Source organism: Chlamydotis macqueenii, chromosome 23 (genome assembly GCF_036417535.1).
Source record: "Chlamydotis macqueenii isolate bChlMac1 chromosome 23, bChlMac1.mat, whole genome shotgun sequence".
Classification (NCBI taxonomy): Eukaryota; Metazoa; Chordata; class Aves; order Otidiformes; family Otididae; genus Chlamydotis; species Chlamydotis macqueenii.
Genome location: NC_141578.1, coordinates 5,004,498 through 5,027,794, shown reverse-complemented (window position 1 = coordinate 5,027,794; position 23,297 = coordinate 5,004,498). Strand labels below are relative to the sequence as shown.

At 54.2% G+C, this 23,297-nt stretch overlaps 1 protein-coding gene across 3 annotated transcripts; it reads left to right on the top strand.

Moving 5' to 3' along the window:
• Positions 1 to 986: 986 nt before the first annotated feature.
• On the top strand, positions 987 to 21,938 carry SLC41A1 (solute carrier family 41 member 1). Of its 3 annotated transcripts, XM_086765590.1 has the most exons (12): positions 987 to 1,026; positions 1,604 to 1,929; positions 2,073 to 2,837; positions 8,051 to 8,158; positions 11,968 to 12,039; positions 12,355 to 12,499; positions 12,596 to 12,742; positions 13,515 to 13,662; positions 14,294 to 14,373; positions 15,218 to 15,352; positions 16,351 to 16,499; positions 18,212 to 21,938. In XM_086765590.1, exons 3-12 carry the CDS (start codon positions 2,460 to 2,462, stop codon positions 18,395 to 18,397), a joined length of 1,548 nt encoding a protein of 515 aa, XP_086621716.1. In that variant the 5' UTR covers positions 987 to 1,026; positions 1,604 to 1,929; positions 2,073 to 2,459; the 3' UTR covers positions 18,398 to 21,938. The 3 variants fall into 3 exon arrangements, with proteins under 3 accessions (XP_086621716.1, XP_086621714.1, XP_086621715.1); XM_086765588.1 differs by having other exon boundaries at positions 1,604 to 2,837; XM_086765589.1 differs by having other exon boundaries at positions 1,013 to 1,043; positions 1,611 to 2,837.
• The last annotated feature ends 1,359 nt before the right edge of the window (positions 21,939 to 23,297 follow it).

Below are 23,297 nucleotides of genomic sequence, written 5' to 3'. Positions count from 1 at the left end.
TCCACTCATGCCAAAAAAAAAGAAAAAAAAAATAGAAGGAAAACATGAATCAGAAGGGCTGGTTTCATTCAGGAATACAGAATTCTAGGGAGCAGTGAGGCACTGACCTCTGCAACAGGAGTTGTTGATTTTTATGTACGTATCTGTTGTCAGTTTGGCGCGAACAGACGCAAAGCGAGTGTGTGACAACAGCCCCCCTTTTCTTTGCTGAACTACATCAGCGAAGCCCTCGGGCCTGGCGCGGGGGCCAGCATGTGCCGCTGGTACCCTGGGGGTGCTCCTGGGCCTCGCTCCCGAAACGACAGACGAAGCTGTGCCGGATGAGTAAGTGACAGGGTCGCAGTGACAAAATGCCGCTGGGCTGCTAAGCCGGCCCACGCGAGACGCAGCCTCCCCGCGCCGAGGTGCTGAGCGTCGCTCCAGCCGCGTTTCCCTGGATTGGGGGGGTACATCCAAACCCCTCCGCGGGTGGGACGGCAGCGTGCCCCTGCCCTGCCCGGCCACCCCAGCAGAGACGGGGAGCGCTGTGACCCGTGAACCCCTTCTTTCCCAGGTGGGGAGATCGACGCCTCGCAGGAGCGCGCCCCCCTCCGGCGAGGGGCTCCCCCGGCTCTGCGCCGTGAGGGCGGAGGGACGGCGGGGGAGAAGGGAGCGGGAGCCGTTCCTGCCAAGGCCGAGCCCAGCAGGTAAAGCCCCGGGGAGCGCCCCGAGCCCGGGGGACGCAGGGATGCGCGGAGGGATGCATGGAAGGACGGCGGCCATGTGGGCACGGCGGCACGTGACCCATCAGGCCACGCCCCCGCACCGCGAAGGGGCGGGGCCTCCTGGCTCATCCCCAGCTGCGTGGGCAGTGCGCTCCTCGCTGCGGTGGGGGCGGAGCCAGGCGTGACGCCACACGCGCCCGGCCAATGGGAGCGCAGCGCGGCGCGCTGGGCAGGGCCACTATTGGCGGGCGGTGATGTCAGGGCGGCCCGCAGCGGGGCCGGCGCAGCGCGGCGGGGCAGAGCGGAGCGGGCAGCGCCGCGGGTGCGCAGAGCGGTGAGGTGCCCGGCGCACCGGGCGGGCGGGCGGGCGGTGGTCGCGGCGGCACCGTGAGGGTCCGGGGCCGCAGCAGGGACAGCGCGGGGCCGCGGCAGCCCCGTGCCGCGGGGAGGGGACCGGTTGGTCCGGCTCCGCTCGGGGCAGCGCTTCCCCGCGGCCGCTGTCCCCGCCGGCGGGGCTGGGCCTCGGCCGGGGCCGCTCTGGATGTGGTGGCTTGCGGGGCTCCGCGGCACCCGGAGAGGGGACAGAGCCGCGGGCCGCGCTGCGTCCTCAGGCCTCCTCCGGGGGGCAACGGCGGCCGCCGCGGCTGTGCGCGGTGGCTCCGCGCGGGGCTTTGGCCCCCGGGCTGGGTACCCGTGTCCTGCGGCTCGGGGGTCCCTCCCGGGGAGCTGCTGGGGCAGGGGGAGCAGAGAGCGGCCCTTCCCCCCGGCCCCCTGAAGGGTTGTGAAAGGAGTGAAGTCAGGGGGAGAGCACAGCCTTCGGCGTACGCCGGGCGAACGCGCCGTTCTGCTGCCTGCCACGAAGCCCAGCAGAATATCTTTTTCCCTCCCCTATGTTTCAGGTGAAAGACGGGCTCTCGGAGCGTGGCGTTAAGTCTAAGGCTGTCCGAATGCCAGCTCCCACCCTACAGCCTGCTCAGCTCAGCGAGTAACCTTAACTGGGAACTTGCTGTTGCCTTAAATAAGAACTCTCGTTGCCTTGTGCTGTAAGGCGAGAAATTCTTCTGGAGGAGGAGGACGACAGTGACACTTGGACCTTGCTGGTATCGCTGTTCGTTTTGGCAGAGGGCACAAGACAGGCTGAAACTGAGCAAAAGCCCACAGGAGCCTTCAGACTCAAATTCTGCAGAGGGACAGTGCCGCTGGAGAGAGTGACAAAGCCCTGGTAGTAAGAAGAGCTTTTCTGGATTGTTTAATCTCTAAAAGCCAGTCCCTCTTGTATCTGCGCTCTGCCTCCTCATCCCTTTAAGCTTCTGTGTTATTCAGTCGTCTTCATCTGTTTTTCTCTCTGCCTTGTGTGCCCCATCACAGCAGTCGTGCTGCTGGAAGAAGACCTGGAGAAAGATGCACTAAAGTGTCATACGTCAACGAAGAAAAGACGGGATCCTGTCCTGGTGGCTGCTGCACCGCGCAGCGCTGGAGCGGAGGAGCGCTAGAGTGAATCTGCTGTAGTTCCCGGTTCCTGCAGTGTTCCCTGCTACCTCAGTGGTTGGTGTCCTCCGTTCCTGGACTTTGCTTGATGGGGTTCTCTGCTGCAGGAGCAGGCTCTGCACTCAAAGGCAGGCGAGCAGGGATAGGAGAGGTCGTCTCTAGATGCCGGAAAGGCCATTTGTGTAAGCTCCTGGTAGAAGATCTCTTCTGGAACAGCTGCTGGCTGTAGCCCCATCAAGCGAAGGGTCAGGATAGCTTCTCTGCAGCATGTCTTCCAAGCCAGAGCAGAAGGAGACCCACCAGGCCAATGGGGCTGTGCTGCCCATTGTGCCCGTGAACTGTCTCACCAGTCCGGACCGGGGGCAGCTGGTGGAACCCTCAGATTTCCTGGGGCCCAGTGGTAATGGGGTAGAAGTGGTGATGTTGGAGTCACGTGCCAATGCTAAAGGGGTGCGAGAAGAAGATGCCCTGCTGGAAAACGGCAGCCAGAGCAATGAAAGTGATGACACCAGCACGGATCGAGGTCCTGAGCCAGCCTCACCCCTCAAGGAGACCTCCTTTTCCATCGGGCTGCAAGTCCTCTTTCCGTTCCTCCTGGCAGGCTTTGGGACAGTTGCTGCTGGAATGGTGCTGGACATTGTGCAGGTAGGACCGATACTTCCCTGGCATGGCACTGGGTTCTGAATCCTGTCTCTGTAGACCCTGGCTTGGTCCTGAGCTAGGAGAGACTCAAACACCAAGGCTTTTTCAGCAGATAGCAACTGTGAGAGGAGGACACCTGTTACCTTGCATGCTGGTTGGGGTAGAGGGAGACAGGAGGAGACCTCGGTGATGTCTGGAGTGAGGGGAGGAGAGGCTGCAGGTGTCCCTGTACCGCAGCTGCCCTGCTTTGGCTCAGAGGGGGAGGTTGCCGCTGGCAGCCAAAGCACCTGCCTGGGAACTGAGACCACTCTGTGCATTACAGCTTGAAATAAAGTGCTCCCCCGATGGTGGCTGTAGGCATCCCAGTCACTAGTTCTGCAGGTCCTGTGTCCCTTTGCCGGCTTTGGTGTTTGCTGCGCTGTTGTGGCACGCCAGGCTCGTGCCAGCCAGGTTCACAATTCGCCTGTTGCCGTGTGCAGGACGCTTGCGTGGTGGCTCGCTCCGGAGGGCGAAGGCTGGCTGAGTGGCCCTTACGCTGCCTTCTCGCGCTCTGGAAGCGGCCAGGGGTGGCTGGGCTAACAGGATAGTTCCTCCTGGGCGACGTGTGGAGGTGATCCTTAGGAAAGGCCAGCCAGAGAGCTGGCCATTCCCTCTGGACAAAAACCGATGTGTTATCACACTTGATATCTGTTGGGTCTTTTGTAGCAGGTGACACTGTGGGAACCCAGCAGCCGTGCAGCTTGTTTAGGTTTTTACGTGGGAAATGTGACTGCACGGACCGTGGCTCCTGCACTGGTCAATCTAGGGGGGGGTTTTCCAAGCGTGTGTCTCCCTAGCAGCTGGTCAGCCGCTTAACTTCCTCTCCTTTGCTCTGAAGGATGGGCTGTGCAGAGTTGTCTTGATGCCCAGCCCAGAATGGTGAGTAAGGCACAAAACTCGATCATCCATGCAGCAGAGGTTTATGAAACTATTTGGAAGGAAGAGGCAGCCATTTTGGAGCTGTGGTCAACCAAAAATGCTCTGCTTGAAGCTCCTCTGTTTGCTTAAGTGGGCTGAAGAAGCCCTTGCAGTGTTGGCATAGAAAGACTGGAATGTCAGTTGCTTATCTGTATTGCTGGCAGCTATGATCATCTCCACCCGAGCTGTGTGCCAGCAGGGCTCTGTGTCAGGCATTTTTTGTATTTGTGGGTGGTCAAGCAGATGCTTCTCTTGCTTCCTTGCCCCTAATGTCTATTTCCCTGCGAGCCTTTGCATGCTGCTCATCCTTTCGGTTTCTCTCGGTGCAGCCTGTCGAGAGAGCCGTGAAGTGACTCAAAACAGGAAAGGCTGGCTGTACTAAATTAATCCGAGACACATTTACTGGAATTATTTTCTTAAAAAGAAAAGTATGTTGCAAGGTCCGTGTAAACTCATGCGTGGCTTTTCTGGCGATTTCCCAGAGCCAGTGATTTGAACCCAGCCTAAAGTCCTTCCTGGAGAAGGAGCAGCCTCGCTGGGCAGGGGGAGATACTGCTGTGTCCTCCTGCCTTTTATTTTATGGCCATGAGAAATAAAGCTCCATAATTCCTCTGTCCCACAGCAGCTCAGCACGTGGCTGTGCAGCTTGTCCTGCCAACTCCTCTAACTCCCTTTAGCCTTGGGATTAAAAGGGGCATGGAAATGCCATAGGGTGGAGAAGGGGGATGGGAAGCCTGTGGTTTTGGCTTGCTGGCCTGTAGAGTCTGGGGATCTTGATAACTGGCTTCCCAGAGCCTCAAAGCCTTGGATGAAAGGAGGGAAGTGTGTGGAGTGGGTAGCTGACGCACTGGAGTGGACTGGAGTCCCATTGCCTCGGACGCGGCCCTGGCTTGCGATGCGTGGAGGGCTCCATGCACTCAATTTTCTCCGTTTTGGATAAACGGACTAATCAGCCGGTTGTAATTGGTCTCCCCACTGTGCAAACAAGCAGCGCTGGCCATTGGCCATGTTGTCCCGTTAATATGTCCCTATGAATTTGCCTCTGCTCCCTTGGGGATTGCAGGGACCTTTGGGCCAGGTGACACGTGAGCCTACCAGCTGCTTTTTGTGTACAGCAGAAGCCTGTTGGCACAGTCCCCTCTCCCAGCAGAGCCCCGATGGTTGTTTTCCAGACTTGTCTGCTCCCTGGAGATTCTTTGGATTGGATGAACGGTATTTTGTACAGAGGAGGGAGTCTCTTCATTTCCTCTGCCTGACTCCCTCTGGTGTTAGCATCCCTCTGGGGTGGGTCTTATCCAGGGCCAGCGGGGAGTGCCAGCCCTGGAGCTGTAGCTCTCCTCTTAGGGCTGATTGTTCCTTGGCATTTTGGAAGGAGAGCAAAGCAGCCACACCAAGGAAGTCATAGCTCCAACCTGCAGCACGTCCCTCCCCTCTGAGCTGTCGTGAATCACCGTGCCGCTATGATCTGAGCAAAACCACACTGTTGCTCATTAGTCTTGGAAACCTGAAGTTCACACACAGTGGCTGAAAATGACAGCAGCTGAGAAGCAGCTGTTGTGTGGAAATATCTGTTGTCTGCAGGTGCAAAGCTTCTGAGAGGCAGCGAGCCTGGAGGAAACTGCAAAACACCACCTGGGGTTCGATTTTTCTTCCAGAATCTCTGGCAGATCTGGGTCCGATCTCAGCCCTCCAGTGCTGCATGGGCGAGACCGGGGTCTGGTGGCTCTGGTATGGGGTAGGTTTGTCTTCAAAGGGACCACGGGCTTGGCAGAAAATGAAGCTGAAATAAGTGAAACCTCGATTGCTTACGGGCCCTCTGCTTCCCTCCCCAGAGGGCAGGGAGGAGGTGCTGCAGATGAAGTGCCTCTCCCTGTAATTCTCTTCCACAGCTCTGCTGAAAGCCGGCCAAGAGCCCCCTTGCTCCCCAGTGCAGCGTGTTCCCCTTTGCGTGGAGCAGACTGGGCCGTGTTGGAGGATCCCGTGTGCTGTGTCAGCCTCCCTCCTCGCCCCTGAAAACAGCTTGTTTCTGTGCTTCTCCCAGGAGCTGTTACAGGGGAAAAGGGATTTTAACAGCTCAGTGTCCTGAACTTAAATTCATATTTTCTCTTCTCTTTCCCTTTTTTGTCTTTCCCAAACAGGCTGGCTCTGGTTTTTCCCTTGGAGCCCACGCGTCTCTGCAGGGACCTTTATTCTCTGCAGGAGCCAGGGAGGACTTTGAGATGCACTAAATGCCCATAGACCAGTCTTGTATAACATATTAAGTTGGCAAGAGCCCACGGGTCCTGCTCTTTGCAGTGAGCAAGCTGCTGATGTCTGCAGAAATCTCCTTGTTTTCCTTCCCTGAAGATGGCTTTTATTCCTTTCAGGAACACCCCTGTCTTGCTCGGGGAGCTGCTTTAGCAGCGGCTTCTGGCACCAGCTTGCGGCACAGCCTCCTTTAAAGGTTAATTTTCAAATCCAGGGTTGGGACGAGGTGAGGGAGGGCTGCAAACTGGTGCTAGCTATTGCCTGGTCCTGCCTCTATGATCTCTGGAGGCAGAAAGAGCCAGGAAACTTTTGCACAGCGCTTCCAGCCTGCGGTCTGACTAATGACAATGTTCCTTTCATTAAATGATTCTGGTGACACCCAGCTCGTCCTGCTGGGAAGCGAGAGCGTGTTGCGTGCTGATTGAATTCTGGATAGTGCCGAGGGAAGTTGTAGCAAAGGATTGGCTGGTACAAGAAGCGGCAGGATAATCATAATACCTGCCTAAAAATAGACTGAGGAGAGCCGAGCTCGCCTGTTCCTAGCTGTGACCTTAAAGGAAGCACAGCCTGATACGCTGCTGCGTCAGATGAAGTGTTTCAGGCTGATTCTCCCTTCTGCCCCGCTCAGCAGCGAGCACAGAACTCAAACGTCCGCCGGAGAGAACGGTTAGCTTGTCTGAACCAAGCTGTCACAAACATTACGGGGATTGTTATTGACTGGAAAGCAGTTTTTCCCTTTGAGGGAGTTCATCCATCTCGAGCGCTTACCTGCCTCCTGGGATCCCAGTTTTCTCTCAAATGGTTTTTCAAGTGAGCGTAGCATGAATGTGGTATTGGAAAGGACCTAGCAGCAAACTGGAATTTGTTGGCTCGTTGGCGAAGGCAAGCAGCACAGAGGCTGGAAAAATAAACAAAAATAACTGAAGTCCTTCCCCACAGGAAGGTATTAGTCATGCAGGTAGAGCGGCTTGTGTTTGCTGTAAGTGTTGGCTGATAGTGCTCCTGGTCCTCCAGAGAAACGCGTGTCCTGTTCCTAGTTACCCTGACGGTCTGGCACGCGGAGGAGGGCACTCTGAGAGATGCAGCCCGCCGCAGGTAACGTGTGCGGGGAGAAAGCTGTGCGAGATGGGACTGTTAACATGTTCCGTGCAGCCGCCAGCAACCGAGAGCGCGATTCCAGCCGTGCTCGGCGTCCTTTAAGGAGCGTGGCGGTCAGGCAACGCGGGAAGCAGGAGTTATTTTGGACACGGGGCCTGCTTGCAAAACATTCACGAAAATAAATAATCAGGCAATGAGGTTTGTGTAGCTTGCAGGGGGTTTTTTTAAATGCTGTTGTGAGGTTTTTTGGGGGGTGATTTTGTATTTTCGTGGAAGCCTGCAATTACTCTTCGTTTTTTCCTAAATAACTGTGGCTGCTGCTTCTGCCTCGTGCCCAGGGGAGCTGACTTGGCTGTGGAGCCGGAGCAGTTCGTAACTACCTGAGTACTGGGGGTGCCAGGCGAGGGGGACACACGCCTCCTCAGTGAGGTGGGTGCAACATTAGGCTGCTTTTTGGAGCTGGCAGGATTAGGGAGCAGCAGTGCCTTGCTCCAAAATGTATTTGTAAGACACACGTGAGGCTCTCAGCTGAGACTGGTGGAACTTCAGCACTTTATTCTAGCGAAAACTGCAAGTATTGGGCAAAGTCTCTTCATCTTTCCCTGTTTTGGCCTCTGTATGCGTAAGCGTTTTGTCAGTGGTTAATCTGTGGGGGATTTTAAACTGAAAGTTGCAGGCTGAGATCCGGTTTTTAAACTCAGCGGGAACCTGTGGTCACTACTACACAGATGTCAAAAACAGTAAAATCGCTGCAAAGTTCAAGGAGTGGCAGCAGAAGGGGAACTGGGCTGCCCTCAGGGCCTCGCAGAGGCAGTGCCAGGTTGCAAAGGTGGGTGAGCGACACTCAGTCCAGAGCAAAGGTTTCTAACAGCCGTGATTATTTGTAATCGTCTTTTTTCCTTTTAATTTTGCAGCACTGGGACGTCTTCAAATACGTGACCGAGGTGTTTATCTTAGTACCTGCGTTACTGGGCCTGAAGGGGAACCTGGAGATGACTCTGGCGTCTCGCCTGTCGACAGCTGTGAGTATGCAGGGAGGGAGCGGGATACCTGGTACGGGAAGGCGTACGTGTGTGGGGTGGCTGGGCAGACAAAAATCTCTCGGTCAGTGACCACAGAAACCAGAGCCTGGAGTTTAGAATGCTGGGAAGGTGTCTTCATCCCACTGAACTGATCAGATTTGAAGGCTTAATAGTCCTTCAGCTGTGATGACGGTTCATTTCCTTGTCACGGCTGCTTGTGGGCCTGGAGACATTGTGTGTGGGCTGGCTTTGGCAGTTTAGTGTCTGGAGTGCTTGGATCCGGTTTTCTTCACGAGGAAGCTGAGTGCAGGCATGTTCATCAAAGGAGGGTAAAACAAGCCAGGTTCAGGAGGGCTGGGAGATGAGAGAGCCTGGAGAGAATTGTACGGCAAGGGCTGAAAGGGAGGGGACCTTGCAGGGAGAGCTCGCAGGTGGATTGACAGCCTCTTGAAGTTGATGGAGAGGCACGGCTGGGTGTTCCTCTTGCTCGAATTCAGTCCGATTCCTGTGAAACAGTGGGCTCCCTGTGAGAGCTGGAGGCAGGCTCTGTTAGCTCCTCAGAATACTGTGTTAGTCCAGCTGTAAATGAATTGCTTTGTGTTTAAATGTTTCTGTAACACAGTAGTCTGTCTCTGGAGCTGAGCGGCGCTGGAGAGAGACTGGCATGCTCTCCTAACAGCGACAATAATACTCCTTCCTTCTGCAAAGCATCTTCTGCTTCAGCATGACAGCAAGCGACTGCCCGATGTTTCTGTGTTTCCCGTGACGAGAGTACATATAGTTTTGAATCTTACAGCTGCAAGGTGTTAGCTGCCTGCTGCCAAGCATTTAACTCTGCTGGCTCTGTGCTGTGAATTGCTAGAAGGGAGCCTTCGCAGCAAGCAGCCTGGTCCAGCCTGGTCCTGGCCTTGACAGCGTAGAGGAGCTGACCTGCCTTGGCCCGACAGCCGCTCAGGAAGCGCTCGCTGAGATGTAGGGATGGAGAGCTGTCTGCCTGGCTGGTAGCAGAGAGCTGCTTCTTGGCATGCTGCCTTCCTCTCAGCCTTCCAATTACTGGTTGCTGCAGGAGAAAGCAGCAGAGCGTGTTGAAAATGTCTCTGTATATCTGCTCTCCAGGGTGTCCTCTCTCTCTCTCCCATCTTGAGCAATGGGATGATGCCAGCTGTGACTGTTCGCTTTTCAGTACCTTCTTGTCGGCCTCTGAGGCCTGAGGTTTCTGCTGTGCTCCTGGATGGCGGCAGAACCAATGTTTTGAGCTGCTCATCCAGTCTTTGTCACCTGCAGCCCCTCTTGTTCCTCATGCAGTGGCTCCCTGTGTGTATCCTAAGGGATGCTGTTCTAATCCACTGAACCAGTGGCACACGGGCAGCCTATTCTGAAGAGTCTGGGCTTGTCCCTGCAGTCCCTGGGGAGCAGGAGGTCGAACAGCGTTGCCCTGGACCGGCCCTCGGCTTGGCCTCCGCACCCCCAGCCCCTGCCTGCTGATTCCTGCCGACTGTGGGACCACCTCCGTCATGGATCCAGCCCTCCTCACCCTTTGTTCTCTGAAGGAGCGGGGCGCTGAGCTGCCCGGGGCATGGCCGTGCCAGCGTTCCCTGGCAAAAGCTAGGCTGTGGCTGCTGCCCCTCAGTGCTGGTCTCCTCTCCCCAGGCGCTGCTGGGGAGGACAAAGCTGCTGGGAGGCTTCGTGCTGCCCCTGGCCCAGCTGTGCTCCGGTGCCAGGGCTTGCAGGGACAGGGGCTGAGCGCTGCAGCTTGTGTCGCAGGCCGAGCTTTGTTTGTCACTTCGTTCTGGGAAACAAATCCCTTTGTTTTATTCGTTCTCTGTTGTTCGTATCATGTCAGGATCCTTGCTGTCGCGGACACAGGCCATTCTCCCTCTTGGCTTTGGCCAGCTTGCACTTTCTGAGCATGGGCTTATCGGGGTGAGCACTTGGCTCTCCTGGGACAAAGGCAGTACTTCTGTGGCCTCCTTTTTCTCCATCCTCTTCCCTTCTGGGACTGGCATGGAGCAATGTTGAAATGAGACTGTGCAGAAAGTCACAGAAATGCAAAACATTTCCTTATCTTCTGTGGTGGCTGCAGCAGGGTCACGAGAAAACTGGCACAGAGAGCACGGGTCTGGCTCGCCTGCCCGCAGTGCCGAGCGGCTGCTGCCCTTGCACCGGCCTGGTCTCCTGGTGCCTGCTCTTGCCTGTGAGCTGATGGCTGTAGGGTGGTGTTAGCCTCATGAGCTTTGTCCTCTGCTTTTTTTTTTTTTTTTTTTTTGCCCTGGCAGGAAAAAAGGCTGTGCTACCTCAACATGAATCCCCTAGCCTTGCACTCTACTTCCTTGTGTCTTTGCATGGTGGGGTAAGACAATCTCTTGGGCTTTCTTTTTTTTCTTTTCCTTGCCCTACTCTTCTCTCAGCGTGGGGGACCCATGTGCAGGCGTGCAGAGGGAGCTCCCCTCTGACCAGGGCTTCGCGGTGTGGGGCTTGTGCTCTCTCCGCAGGAAAGCAGCCTGGAGTGGTTTCTCAGACTGTGAGTTTCTAATTAGTACTGCATTAAGGCACCTCAGAAATTCCTTTCACAATTAAGAAGCAAAACTCTCCCATTAGTTAAAGGATTAGAATCCTGTTGCCAGTGACTACAGCTAGGTTATGTTAATCCCAACCTAATTGCCGTGTGGCTGGAATTTTAAGGTCAGGCTTCATATGGAGCTCAAATTCCTGTGCTGGATGTGCTCAGTGCTCCTCCAGTCAACTTTTTGTTGGTTTTCCCCCATTCCTTCCTCCTCTCCGCTAAACTGACCAGAATAATTCTCTCCAGAGATGGGTGCATCCCAGTGCTGGCTGAAAAGAGCTGGCAGTTCTCTCAGGTGCGTGCAGTAAGGAGAGCAGAAGGATTCGCTGATCACTGACTTCTTGTTTTTCTGACGAGACCAGCAAGGAAACCTGAGAGGAAGAAATTGCTGCTGTATTGTTGGGCAGAAGTTAGAGTTTGATGCTGTCAGCCAGTAACTCCAGTGCGCATTTACCGCTTCAGATTGTTTGAGCCTCTCCATTGTTTCCTCTTTATGTTCATCAGCTTCTAATAATAAGCATATACCTCCTGCTTATCCATTCTTCCAGCTTTCCATAAACACCTAGAAGGTGCTAGGGAAGAGCAGAACCCCGATGCTCTGCAGTCGCCAGCAACGTGCCGTGATTCTGCTGGGTTATTTTGGATCGCACGCTGGGGAATTAAAGCAACTTTCCGTCTCTTCTGGTTAGTCTGATTAGCATCTCCCGCAGTTGTAGCGGCGCCCGGTGACCCGTGTGCCACGGCAGCTTCCCGCTACTTACTAGGTCTCCACGTGGCATTAGCCTTGTTTACTCAGCTTTTAACCGAAACAGTGGTTCTTGCTGCCAGCTTCCTCTGCCCACGCGACGGTCCGTGTCGGAGCTGGGGCGCACAGCTGACCTGAGTCTGCGCACCCCCATTTCCCGCCTGGCTGGCTGACCTCAGGGGCAGCACGACCCAACTGGGCCTGAGCCAGGCTTGGCTTGGTCACCAGTGGAGTGAGTTCAGTGAGTAAATAAGCAGCAGTGCGTGACTCTGTGTGGGGACAAAGTATATCTTGTGGCTTTTGCAAGATTTTCATCAGATGTTCTGTTGACGTCAATTCTCCTTTTTCTACTGAATTGCTGTCCCGTAAGAGCTAGGGATTTGAGATCGTTGTTCTCTCCTTCTCCTGGCAGAAACTTGCATAGCTGGAAGGCAGGAATTTGACTGTTAGCAGGTGTAAAACGCTGTCAGTCTTTAATGATGTTGCAATGTCCTCTTCCAGGCTAACATTGGCCAAATGGATACACCCAAAGAGCTCTGGAGGATGATAACAGGGAACATGGCTCTGATACAGGTGAGGAAATGTGAGAGAAGAAGAAAGTGGAAATACTGGTAGTTGGTGCAAGCCAAACTACGACAAGTGTCGGAAGGTTTAAATGCCCAGTGTTTGCTATTGACTGCCAGCATTGCATGTCTAATGGGGAGGCAAATGTCACCTTTTTGTCACACAGTTGTCTTATCGTAACTGTTTGCCCTTTAGGTTAGACTTGGTGTTTCCTTGCTGGATGCTAATCCACCTGAAATGGTACCCTGGTGTTTCCCTCTTCCCTCACCCCAGGACCGTTTTGCTCTCTAGTTCTCTTAGTGACTGTCTAGTTTTTATTTTCAGGTCCAGGCTACTGTAGTTGGCTTCCTGGCCTCGATCGCAGCAGTAATATTCGGATGGATCCCAGATGGACACTTCAGCATTGACCATGCTGTCCTGCTTTGTGCCAGCAGCGTGGCTACTGCTTTCATTGCTTCCCTGGTTCTGGGTGAGAGACAGACCCTGCACCCCCTCCATGCACCTCTTCCTAAAATGCTGGGCTCCCCTTGGCCTCATCCTATTTTCTTCTTCTTTTTCCTTCTAGGCATGATTATGATTGGGGTCATCATCGGATCCCGGAAGATGGGGATCAATCCTGATAATGTCGCCACACCGATTGCTGCCAGCCTGGGGGATCTCATCACACTGGCTCTGCTTTCGGGAATCAGCTGGGGCTTGTACAAAGAGCTGGGTGAGGAGCAACAAAAGGCCTTTGTCTCTTCTCGGTCCTTCCATGTGCTGCTGCTTCTCCCTCTCCTTTCACACTCTTCCTTTACCCTTCCTGTTCTCGGGGTACATAGGATGTCTGGCCTCAAAGCTACCTCAGTTAGTGAGACCTAGTCAGAACTGATAAGGGTAGGAAGCAGACCTTCTCACTGCCTTGTAGCTGCAGACAGTCTTGGCAGTGGTCTGCATGCTTCCTTCTTACCAGGTAAAGTGGTAAGGGAGAGGTGGTCTCCTCCCAAGTGCCAGGGGCTTGATTGTGGCTAAAGCAGTGGGAGAAGGCAGCTTTGGATTTGATCTTTTGTACTGTCAGCACCAGCTGGGGATCCTCGGTGCAGAGCTGCAGCTGTAGACTCTAGACTTCCTCCTCCCTCCCCGCCACCTTCCTTCCCTGGCAGCTGGGATGCAGGGGATGTGACTCAGCCAGGTTCAGCCAAAGGTGAAGCAACACTTGGGAGGTCTTGTCCAGGAGTGGGAAGTGGAAATGAGCAGTTAGAAATTGAAGAGGTCTTACTCAGATGTGTTGATAAAGCCTCTGTGAGCACACTAGGAGCAGGAAACGCCATGTCCTGCAAAGCTGAGGCTGGTCTGGTCTAGTTTGCCTGCCCTTACTGGAGTTTCCGACTCCAGAGGTGACAGCAGTCTGTAGGCAGGCTTGGTGAGCTCAGCTGAAGTAGCACCCCGCCTCACTGCAGCAGAATTTGTCCTTGATCTGTTGCCTCTGCTTCTTTCCCCCTCAGAGAGCAAAGCCTACGTGAATCCTTTGGTATGCGCCTTCTTCATAGCTCTGCTGCCCATCTGGATCATCATTGCCAAGAAGAATGCAGCAACTCGGGAGGTGCTGTACTCTGGCTGGGAGCCAGTCATTATCGCAATGGCTATTAGCAGGTAGGAAGGCGTGGAAGAATTCCTCTCCCTCAGACACAGACAGACAACGCACCCTTTCCTTTGGCCATTTCACTCTCTTAGCCCTGGGTAGATTCTAGACGAAGAGAGAACTGAACCTCTTCTGAGGTTCTGCTTCCACGGTCCAAGCTGCAAGGAAACTGGAGGTTATTTTGTATTTTCTAGACAAATACATGGGGTTCTAGGTCTCGAGGCACAGGAGTGATTAAGAACCTGCCTGCTGGAATCCAGGGCCTTAGCAATGTCCCAGCTGCTGCGCAGGGAGACCCTGGCATGGCCATGGATCCTGTTTAGCGGTCCTCCGCACAAGAGCCCTCTCTGGTCTCTGAAGGGCAAGATTGCTTTTGATTATTGCGTTGCTGTAAGCTGTACGTTAGGAGACTTAGTCTTTGATGGGTTTTGGCAGCAATGAGAAAAGATCCTGGTAAAACTGTCCTCTGTTATCAAATATTGAGGCTTAAAATTATGTGCCACAACCGCAGCTGTGGGTACATGTTAACAGGTGTATGTGTCCCCTTGGGTGCACACACTGCCCCAGCAAACCCTCAGCGCTTTGTGTGAGTATTTCCTAATGAGCTGCTCAGCACTGACCTCTTCAATCTTCCCTCTGCAGTGTTGGGGGTTTAATTTTGGATAGAACAGTCTCAGATCCAAACTTTGCTGGGATGGCTGTCTTCACACCGGTTATTAATGGTGAGTTCCTTTCAGCTCTGGAATTGCAACTCTTGGAGACTCTTGGTAGGCAGTGGAATTGTCCCGTGTGCATTATTTCAGGCAGAGTAAGGAGACTAATTCTCTTTGATTGCCAGTGAGACATGGTGGTTAGACTCAAGCTTCACAGCAGCGTGGCTCCCTCTGGTGCCAGCCTTTCACCAGAGAGTGACTGGCCTGGGAGGCTGTTACCTAAAAGACACATTTTTTCAGGGGCCCAGCAAGAACTATCTTCATTTCCTGGTTCCTCCTGGCTGGTGGAAGACCCCCATCTTCCACAATATGTGCCTTCTGGCACCTAGTGACATAAAGATTTGGATTTGCAACTCAGAATCAGGAAATCTGATTGCTTCTGATATAAAGCTTTGACCTCCTTTTTGCCTAATGAACCAGGGAAACTCCCTTTTCTTTTTTTTTTTTTTTTTTAAATTACTTTTTTGCAATAAACTGAGTTAATTTTGAGCCACCGTGTCTTGTGCTAGTGAGTTCCCCAGTTTCATTAACGCCTCATGCAAAAAATAGTAGTTCTGAACTTTCTGTGTCTGTTTTGGAGGCTAACGTGTCATTTTTTTTTTATTTTGCGTATTTCTTCCGATCAAAGCTGCAGTAATATAGTTGCATCTGTTTTACTAAGGGGCTTAAGGGAAAACTGTAGAACGGTGTGCTTTGTCTCAACTCCTTATATCCTGCAAAAAATGGAATTCGGGTCAAAAATAGACTGTCCTGCATTATTCTAGCACCTGGCAGCTGCAGGTCTGTTGGCTGTTGAAAACAGCTCTTTCTCTGCGTGTGAGATATCATCTTACTGCTCTCTGCTTCTCTGCAGGTGTGGGTGGCAACCTGGTGGCAGTGCAGGCTAGTCGCATCTCCACGTACCTGCACATGAGTGGCATGCCTGGAGAGAGCCCCGAAACAGCCCCTCGCAAGTGCCCCAGCCCTTGCAGCACTTTCTTCGGCTCAGGTATCCAAGTCGAGTACTGAAATATATTGACTTCTGCCAGCAGCAGTTGCTGCAGTTGGCCGGCTGAACTTGTCTGTGACAGCCACCGAAGCACTGTCCCGGGAAATGGTGGCTGCAGTCTGCTCAGAGGCAGTTTTCAGCGCACGGATGTGGCTGGTCCTCTGGCCTGGCCTGCCCTCTAGAGACAGTCAGACCTTTAGCAAAGCCACCGTGCGAGAGGACATAGCCCTGCTGGGTGAGGAAAACACGGTGCAGAACTCCCATGCCCTGACTGTGTAGCACTGTAAATCCCCCACCCTCTAAATCTTTTCCAGATGTGTCCAGGACACTGAAACCTGCCTTGAGGCTGCTCGATTGTTGCAGCTCTGCTGGGCTTATAGAGCTGCAGTTAAAGAAAGCATCTCGCTTACCACGCTCTGTTATTTGTGGCAGTTGTGTGGCAGAGCACAGCCCAAACTTGCATTCCAGCACAGACTGCAGGCAGAGGTTATTACTCTCCAAACTTCTAGAGAGGCTTGATAGCCTGCAGTCTGGTCCTGGCCTCTGGGCCAAGGCTGTCCCTGAGCAGCAAGGAGGGGTGAGAGGTCTCCAGTGTGGTGGTGATCTGTTAGAAGACTGATCGGCAGGTGAGGTACAGACAGAGCTCTGAGGAAATTCAATGTTTGCAGTAAATTCTTGACAGCTCTGTCCTGAGCACGGTCAGAGTGGGACATGAGTCTTTTTAGCGGCTGAGGTTTGGGAACAGCATTTGCTCTGGGGACAGAATTAAGCTCTGCTACCGAGCTTGGTGCAAAGAGTCCGTGGGTGTCCTGACAGCTGTGTCATCATTCAGGGTGCTGCCTTCCAGCCTAGACCTGCAGTGTGGGGATGAGGGTCCAGTGTGCTGCCCTCTGCTCCTGATTTGACCCTAGTTTGCCTTGTTCCCTGGAGCCCAGGGAGGCTGCAGAGTTGCTGTGTGTTCTATCTTAAGCCTGAACTCCATCTTTGTTTCCTTACAGATGTGAATTCTCGCTCTGCTCGCGTGCTCTTTCTTCTGGTGGTGCCTGGGCACCTGGTTTTCCTTTACACCATCAGCTCCATGCAAGGCGGACACACTACGCTCACCCTGATTTTCATAGTCTTCTACATGACAGCTGCACTTCTCCAGGTAAGCCCGAGCCCCTGCGGGGCTGTAACCCCTCAGGCTGGAGTGCGGGGACGCTGCCGCGTCACCGGCAGTAGGGACCAGTTCAGCCAGTTAAGTTGTAGATAGCTTGCTGAAGGCACTGCGATATACCCTGTGCCTAGGTGGGAGATTTATGTGCTGCAGAAGGGTATGCCAAGTAGATTGTATTTGTTAAATGAGCCGATATCTAACTGAATAAATCCTTCTTTGTTGATACCTGTACACACATTTTTTTCTTCCTACCATTCTTGGCAAGTTGTGAGTCTGGCTTTTGTCTCTTTTAAGTCCTTCTGATAGCAGGAGTGTTTACTTCTTGTGTGCTAATCTGTCATATAAGGTGCTTTAGCAATTTTAAAACTGCTGGCGAAGAAAACAGGATGTGGAATTAGCAGGGACCCCATGCCTTGTGTGGCTTGTCCTGCCCTTTCCCTGCCTCCCCTGCAGAGCAGAGACCTGCCAGCTCTGCGGCACGAGGCTCCCGGTCTCCTCGCAGGAGCTGTGTGAGCCCAGAGGGATGGCTGTTCCGAGGGACGCACACAGACCGGGATATTCATGCCGCAGGAATCCAGCGGCCGCTTGCAGGAGTCTGGCTGCCTGCGTTGGAGGGCAGGGAGAGACTCTCGTTAGGGAGTTTCCTACTCACCCCAGCTGTGCTACGCCCCTGCTCCCCCCCTCTGCTCGTGGAAGCTGTGCCTGGTTTCAGCGTCCCCCAAAATCAACAGCCGAGGCCAGCGTGAGGAAATGAGTCAGAGCATCTGTCAGAGGCAGAAGCAGAGAGCTGTCATCCAGGAGGCTAAATTTAGGTTGTGAACCCCCGCTGGATGCTTGGGCACTCGGAGGGGGCTTCCGCTCGCAGCCGCTCTGCAGAGGCACCGCGGAGAGCAGCGGAGTGGGAGCTGGCAGCAGAGGGACTGCCGGGTGCTGGCTGCTGCGGCCCTCAGCTCCGCTGTGTTCTCAGCGAGACCTTCCCAGCCCTGGAGACACCAGAGGCGTTAGCAACAGGCCTGTGGCCGCTTCAAATCCTTGTCCCAGACCTAAGGCTCGAGAGGATCCAGTGCAGATTTCTTCTCTTTAGATATTGATACGAGCCTCTCGCTGCATTGGCATGGATGGGGGAGAATGTCACACTCTGGCAGTTTCAGCTGCTAGGCAGTTGCTCTTTTATTTCTGGAATATTTGGAAGCACGCAGGATGCTCACAAAGGGCATAGCGTTGCTGTCCCTTTCTGAGCATCCTGCTTGCTTCCGAGTCCCCTCTTTGCCCCATATCTCTTCAGACTTGTTCTGGTGAGATCTGAAAACTGACAGGCAAAATTTAGACTTCTCAGTGTTTGAGTGCCAGCGTTCTCCCTTCTGAGCCTAAATTTGATGGTGACATGTGAAGCTAAAGAAGGATAGGTCAGAGGCTGTTAAGGACGGGGGGATTTGGATGCCCAGGGGCCTGCTGAAACTTGCCAAGTTCCTCTTTGTGCTGTACTTGTTGCTCTGGGGGTGCAGCCTCCAAGAAACGCCTGGAGCGTGGCGCTCAGCGAGGTGGTGCTGACCTGCACCAGCTCTGTTCTTGGGCTGAGGCTGTGCCCTTGGGCTGAGCCTGGCCTGCCCCGCTGGAGTTGCCCCAGCCGATGCTCCACGAAGGCTGGGATTGCAGAGGTGAGGATTTGTGGCTGATGTGGCTCTCTTCTTCCTGCCTCCCAGGTTCTCATTCTTCTGTACATTGCTGACTGGATGGTGCACTGGATGTGGGGCAGGGACCTCGATCCTGACAACTTCTCCATCCCGTACTTGACGGCGCTGGGGGACCTGATTGGAACAGGTCTCCTCGCTCTCAGCTTTCACATCCTCTGGCTCATCGGTGACCGGGACTCCGATGTGGGAGACTAGCTCTCCCTGCTGCCCCCCCTTCTCTCAGCTCTCCTCCTCCTTTCATTTTGTTGTTTATTTTTTCTCCACCCTCGCTCTCCTCTGCTTCCTCCCCAGACCCTGTCTCTCTTGAGACTTCATCTTTGATACTGGATTCTCATTATTTTCAATGGGAATTTTATGTGGTTTATATTTCAAGCCAAGTTTGTACAGAAAATCTAGTTTTAGGAAGGACAAAAAAAAAGTGTAATGAGACAATCACCAAGTGCAATTCCGTAGTAGTTATGTCTGAACCAAGGTTACAGTGAAGATACTGGTCAGTCAGATCACACGGGGAGCCCACCCTGTCCCAGTCACTAGAGGTGAAGGGCTGCTTTTTTTTTCGCTTCATAAGCGTTTTAAATACTGGAGGTAAGGTTCAGATTTATTTTACTGAACAGGCACCTTCTAGCAAAGTACAACCTCATGGATGAGGGCATGGGGTGTCTCCTGTCTTCTCTGCCCTGTCGCCCTCCTCCCCCGTGTTCGCTTTCCAAACCCCCTCCTGTGCCTAGCATCCAAAGCACGCCAGTCTCTGGAAGAGGGATTAGCGAAGACGGCGAGGAAGGCTCCTCTGTGCCAAAACACCCGTTCCCGTGTGCCCACAAGGAAAGTGAGTGAACTCAGGTTTGAGGACTGCAGAGAAATCTGGCTGTGAGCAGGCTGGTCTCTGCTGACAGATTTAGGCTCCCTTTCACCAACCATCCGGCAGCATCTCAAACCACAGGCTGCTTGTTCTGCCTCCCGTGGTGAACAGGGTTCAGCTACTGCTGTATGCAAAGGGATGCGCTCTGCGCTGTGTCTGAGGAGGCTGTGAGCTCTCTCCGTCTGTCCTTCTCGCCTTCCGCCTGCCAGGGCTCTGCTGGAGCTGTCGTGGATGCGTGTGCAAGCCTCTCTTCTGCGCTGGTATGGGCGCAGCGCTATTTTCATGGCAGCCTGCTCCGTTCGGTTGACTTTTCTTTCCTGGAGGGGTGGATGGAAAAATAGATCCTGTTTAATGTGTTAAGATTTTCTTTCAGTTGCTGCTGACAAGCCCATTGCCGCTGGGAAGAAGCCACCCAATACCTCTCCCAGTTGAGCCTGAGACATTTCAGACTTGGGAGCATTAGGCTGTTGGTGTCTGTCAGAAAAGGACATCCACGTTCAGGTGCTGGATTTCTCTACGTGTAGGCGCCGGCTAGAAAACAGGTCAACAGGCGCCGTCAGATTTCTGAAGCCCTGGTTCTTAGCACAGCTCTCTGTGCGGGACTGTGGCAGAGGAACCCGCTTGCCCTTGAGCAGGCGTGTGAAATCCGGCATCGGGGTTCCAGCCCAGCTTGCAAGCGCTGGCCGAGCACTGCGAGTGCGAGGTTCCCTGTTCTGTTTCTTTCCCCCTTGCTTTTGATGCTGTTTAGCTTGGAGGTTGGCTGAGATTTCTTCTCTTCTGCTGCTCGTGCGCGTTGGAAGGGCTCTCATGCAGTCTGCAGGGGCGGAATGAGAGAAAACCTGTTCTGGCTGGGTGACTAAGGCGTTTGTAAATGATCTTTCTGAGCGCTGTCAGCATTCAACGCTTTTTAGTTTTCCCATTTGGATATAAATCAATGCAGCAAACTGAGCGCAGCTTGATGTAAGCAGGTCTGATCGACTCGGAAACTTCACCCAGGCACACCAGGTTTAAACGCCGTGCTGACAGCTATTAAACGGGCGCTAAGGCGTGAGTGTAAATGGAATGGTGAGATGTGCACGGGGCGAGAGCTCTTAACATCTGTCAGGGATGGGGAAAATACAGATGGATCAATATCCCACAGAGCCCGATTCCAGCGCTGCGCTGCGCGAGACTTGGGGAGCTGCCAGCATCTTCCCAAACGCGGGGAGAATGCCTACAGTATTCAGCGCAGCAGCACCTCTCCTCCTGACCCCGAAATGACAGCACAGCGCTCGGTTTAGTTGGCTGTGCGGGCGCAGGGCGCTGCGGTTCTGGCCACTGCCTGGCCACTGCCTGGCCTGCTCATTTGCAGCGCCAGAACATAACCTGAAAGCTGCTGGATTTGTGCTTGTCTGCTTTTCCTTTTGCTTTGAGAGTGTTCCTCGCAGCAGAGCACGAGCATCCTCGATGGGCCTCATTTCCTCCTTTAGGTAAAATTCCGTTTCTCATACAAGCCAGTCCTTGTCTTCTCCTTTTGGCTTACTGTCCCAGCAAGGGCATCTCTGCTCAGCTGGAAAATGGCACGATGTGGTGCTGGGAATGCTGATCTTCCTCTGAAATCCAGCCAGGCTGGAAGATCTAATTGTTCCTCTGGACAATGCCAGAACTAGCTGAGCTCTACAAAGCCCTGCCAAAGTGCAGAGAGCTTTGCTTTTTAGGTAAGGAGCGATTCGTTAGGAACAGTTCCTGCCTCCCCCACCAGACAGAGCTAACGCATCCCTTACGGTCCAAGTCAAGACCAAAGTTAGCCTGGGATGGGGCATTGTCCCAGCCCAGAGATCTGGTTGCAGAGCTGGTCCTTACTCTAGAGTTGAGCGTGTGGGAAAGGAAGGCCAGGATTAGTGAGTGGGAATACAATTCTGGAAAGCTACAGGAGCAGATGTCTCCAAACCAAACAGCAGCCAGGTTCTCGCCTGCTCCAGGACCTCTCTGAAGTTGTAGGAGAATCCTTTCCTGCTCCAGCTGGCGTATAGGAAGTTCTGCTGCTGCTGCCTAAGCTGTTGGTGGTGTTCAGGAGGCTGAGATGGGATCCTTGCATGCTCTCAGACCCTCAGAAGTGCAGTTGATAGATTTTTGAGGTGGCTTTCCCCTTTCAACCTTGCTAATGTACCGTCAGGCTTGCTTTCCCCTTCCCCATCTTCGCAGCAGTAGTTCTGAGCCTCAGACTCTCCACCCTAGTGACAGGGCTTCTCGCAGATCTCATTTGGCCAAAGCTCTTTTCAAAAAAAAAAAAAAAAAAGAAACCCCAAACAAACCTTACGCCAAACCAAGGCTCACACCCTGCTGCACCGAAGCCTCAGCCCAGAGACTTCGGGAGTGTTCTCTGCTGCTCACCTGATTTCTCTCCCTGGTGAGGAATGGAAGGAGACCTCCTTCCATTCACACGTAAGCTTTTATACACATCTACACGTGAGAAACTTCCCTGGTCTTTTAGGCGTCGCATCACTACTCAGTTCCCCAAGAAAAGTTTCCCCAGAGGAAGAATCTTCCGTTCGTGGTCTCCTGTAAAATGAAGAGACGCAGAGGTGTTTGAGGGCTGTCCCGCTGCTGGGATGGTGGCGTCCGTACGCTTACGTAGGGTCTGCGGTGCGAGGGGGGAGTAGGTCAGGGAAGAATCTAGTTTAAAATCGAAGAACGTTGATGGTCAGAAACTTTTCCCACCGGTTGCTCTCAAATGCATGCTTTCTATACAGCTGACTGCAAATGAAAAATACTGGTTTACTCTTTTTATTAAAGGAAAAAGACTGTCTTAATTATTTATAGTTCCTGTAACTGAATTGACAGATGTCAACTTAACTGATAAATTATATTTGGTTAAATAAAGATGACATTTATTTATGTGGACTGTGCTGGCTTTCCTTCATATCCCTCTGCACGCGGTGAAAAGTCTCTCATGTTTTGCGGCTTGTTTGAGCTTACACCGGAACTCTTTGCTAGGCGGTGGAACGAGAGTGAAGAAAATCAGATAAATGGCCGTGCGCGAAGCGAACGGTGATTAGTGCAAACGGCAGATTACCGTGGGCTGCGCCGTGCCCTTGGCTGGGTCCCGGCAGCTGCGCGGGGGCTCCCGGCGGGGCCGCGGCTGTTCGTTCTCGGCCCTCGCTGCGTACAGAACCCCTGCCCTGGCTTACACGTGGCTGGGGGTTAAGGCGCGCGGGACAAAAGGGCTCTGCGCGCTGCTGAGGGCGTGCTGAGCCCCTGGCTTTGCCGGAGTTGGTGGCCGTGGAAGGATCCCGTCCTGCCCGGCGGCAGGATTTGCTCTGCGGGCTGTTTTCCTGCAGGGCTGTGCCTCCTGGCTGCTGGCCCACCTGAGGGTCTTGTTGGGGAGCCCCAAAACAAACGCCGGGGCCTGGGCAGCTGCCACCGAGGCCTGGCTGGCTCTGAGGTCTCCTCTGGCCCCGGGCTGTGCTGCCCCGCGTCGCGGGTCCTTTCCCGCACCCGCTGAACAGCAGGGTGCCCAGGCACGGGGTGCATTCGGTACCTGGGTGTCTGGGGCGCGGGGAGAGGGGTGTGTTGGGCTCTTCTGGTTGGGGGAAAGGGTGCAGGGGGAAGCTGCGGAACGCGTGTTACGGAGAGAAATGTTCTGGCCTTTAAGAAAACCCCAAACTGTGTAGCGTTGCTTTAGAAATACAGATGCGCCTGTGCTTGTGGTGGATTCTTTGATTTGTCTTCCGCTCCGAGGGGTTCAGGGGTGCACAGGGTGGGGTCGGGGGGCGTAGAGGGCTGGGTTTGGGGGCGCATGGGGGAGGGGGTGCAGAGAGAAGAGGGTGCATGGGTGCACGGGGCAGGGCCAGGGGTGCAGGAGTGCATGGGGTGGGGTCTGGGGGTGCACGGGGCAGGGTCTGGGGGTGCAGAGGGAGTCTGCAGGTGCAGGTGTTCATGGGACAGGGTCTGGGGGTGCAGAGGGCTGGGTTTGGGGGTGCAGAGGGAGTCTGCGGGTACAGGTGTTCATGGGACAAGGTCTGGGGGTGCAGAGGGCTGGGTTTGGGGGTGTAGGGATGCAGAAGGCGGAGCCCTTGGGTGCCGGGGTGCAGAGAGCAGGGCCGGGGCAGGGTGCGGGGGGTGCGGGGGTGCCCGGGGGTGCGGGGGGCAGGCGGGGGGGCCGGTCCCGGCCGTGCGCACTACGAGTCCCGGCAGCCCCTGCGCGCAGCGGTTCCGCCGCCACCTGACCGTCACGTGAGCGCGGGGCCGGGGCCG

What these genes read in the sequence shown, in the direction of transcription:
- SLC41A1 (XM_086765590.1), top strand. Translation starts at nt 2,460, where the DNA reads ATGTCTTCCAAGCCAGAGCAGAAGGAGACCCACCAGGCCAATGGGGCT. An exon ending in TGGTGCTGGACATTGTGCAG is followed by an intron (nt 2,838 to 8,050) that starts GTAGGACCGATA and finishes TTAATTTTGCAG; the next exon opens with CACTGGGACGTCTTCAAATA. An exon ending in CAGCACTTTCTTCGGCTCAG is followed by an intron (nt 15,353 to 16,350) that starts GTATCCAAGTCG and finishes GTTTCCTTACAG; the next exon opens with ATGTGAATTCTCGCTCTGCT.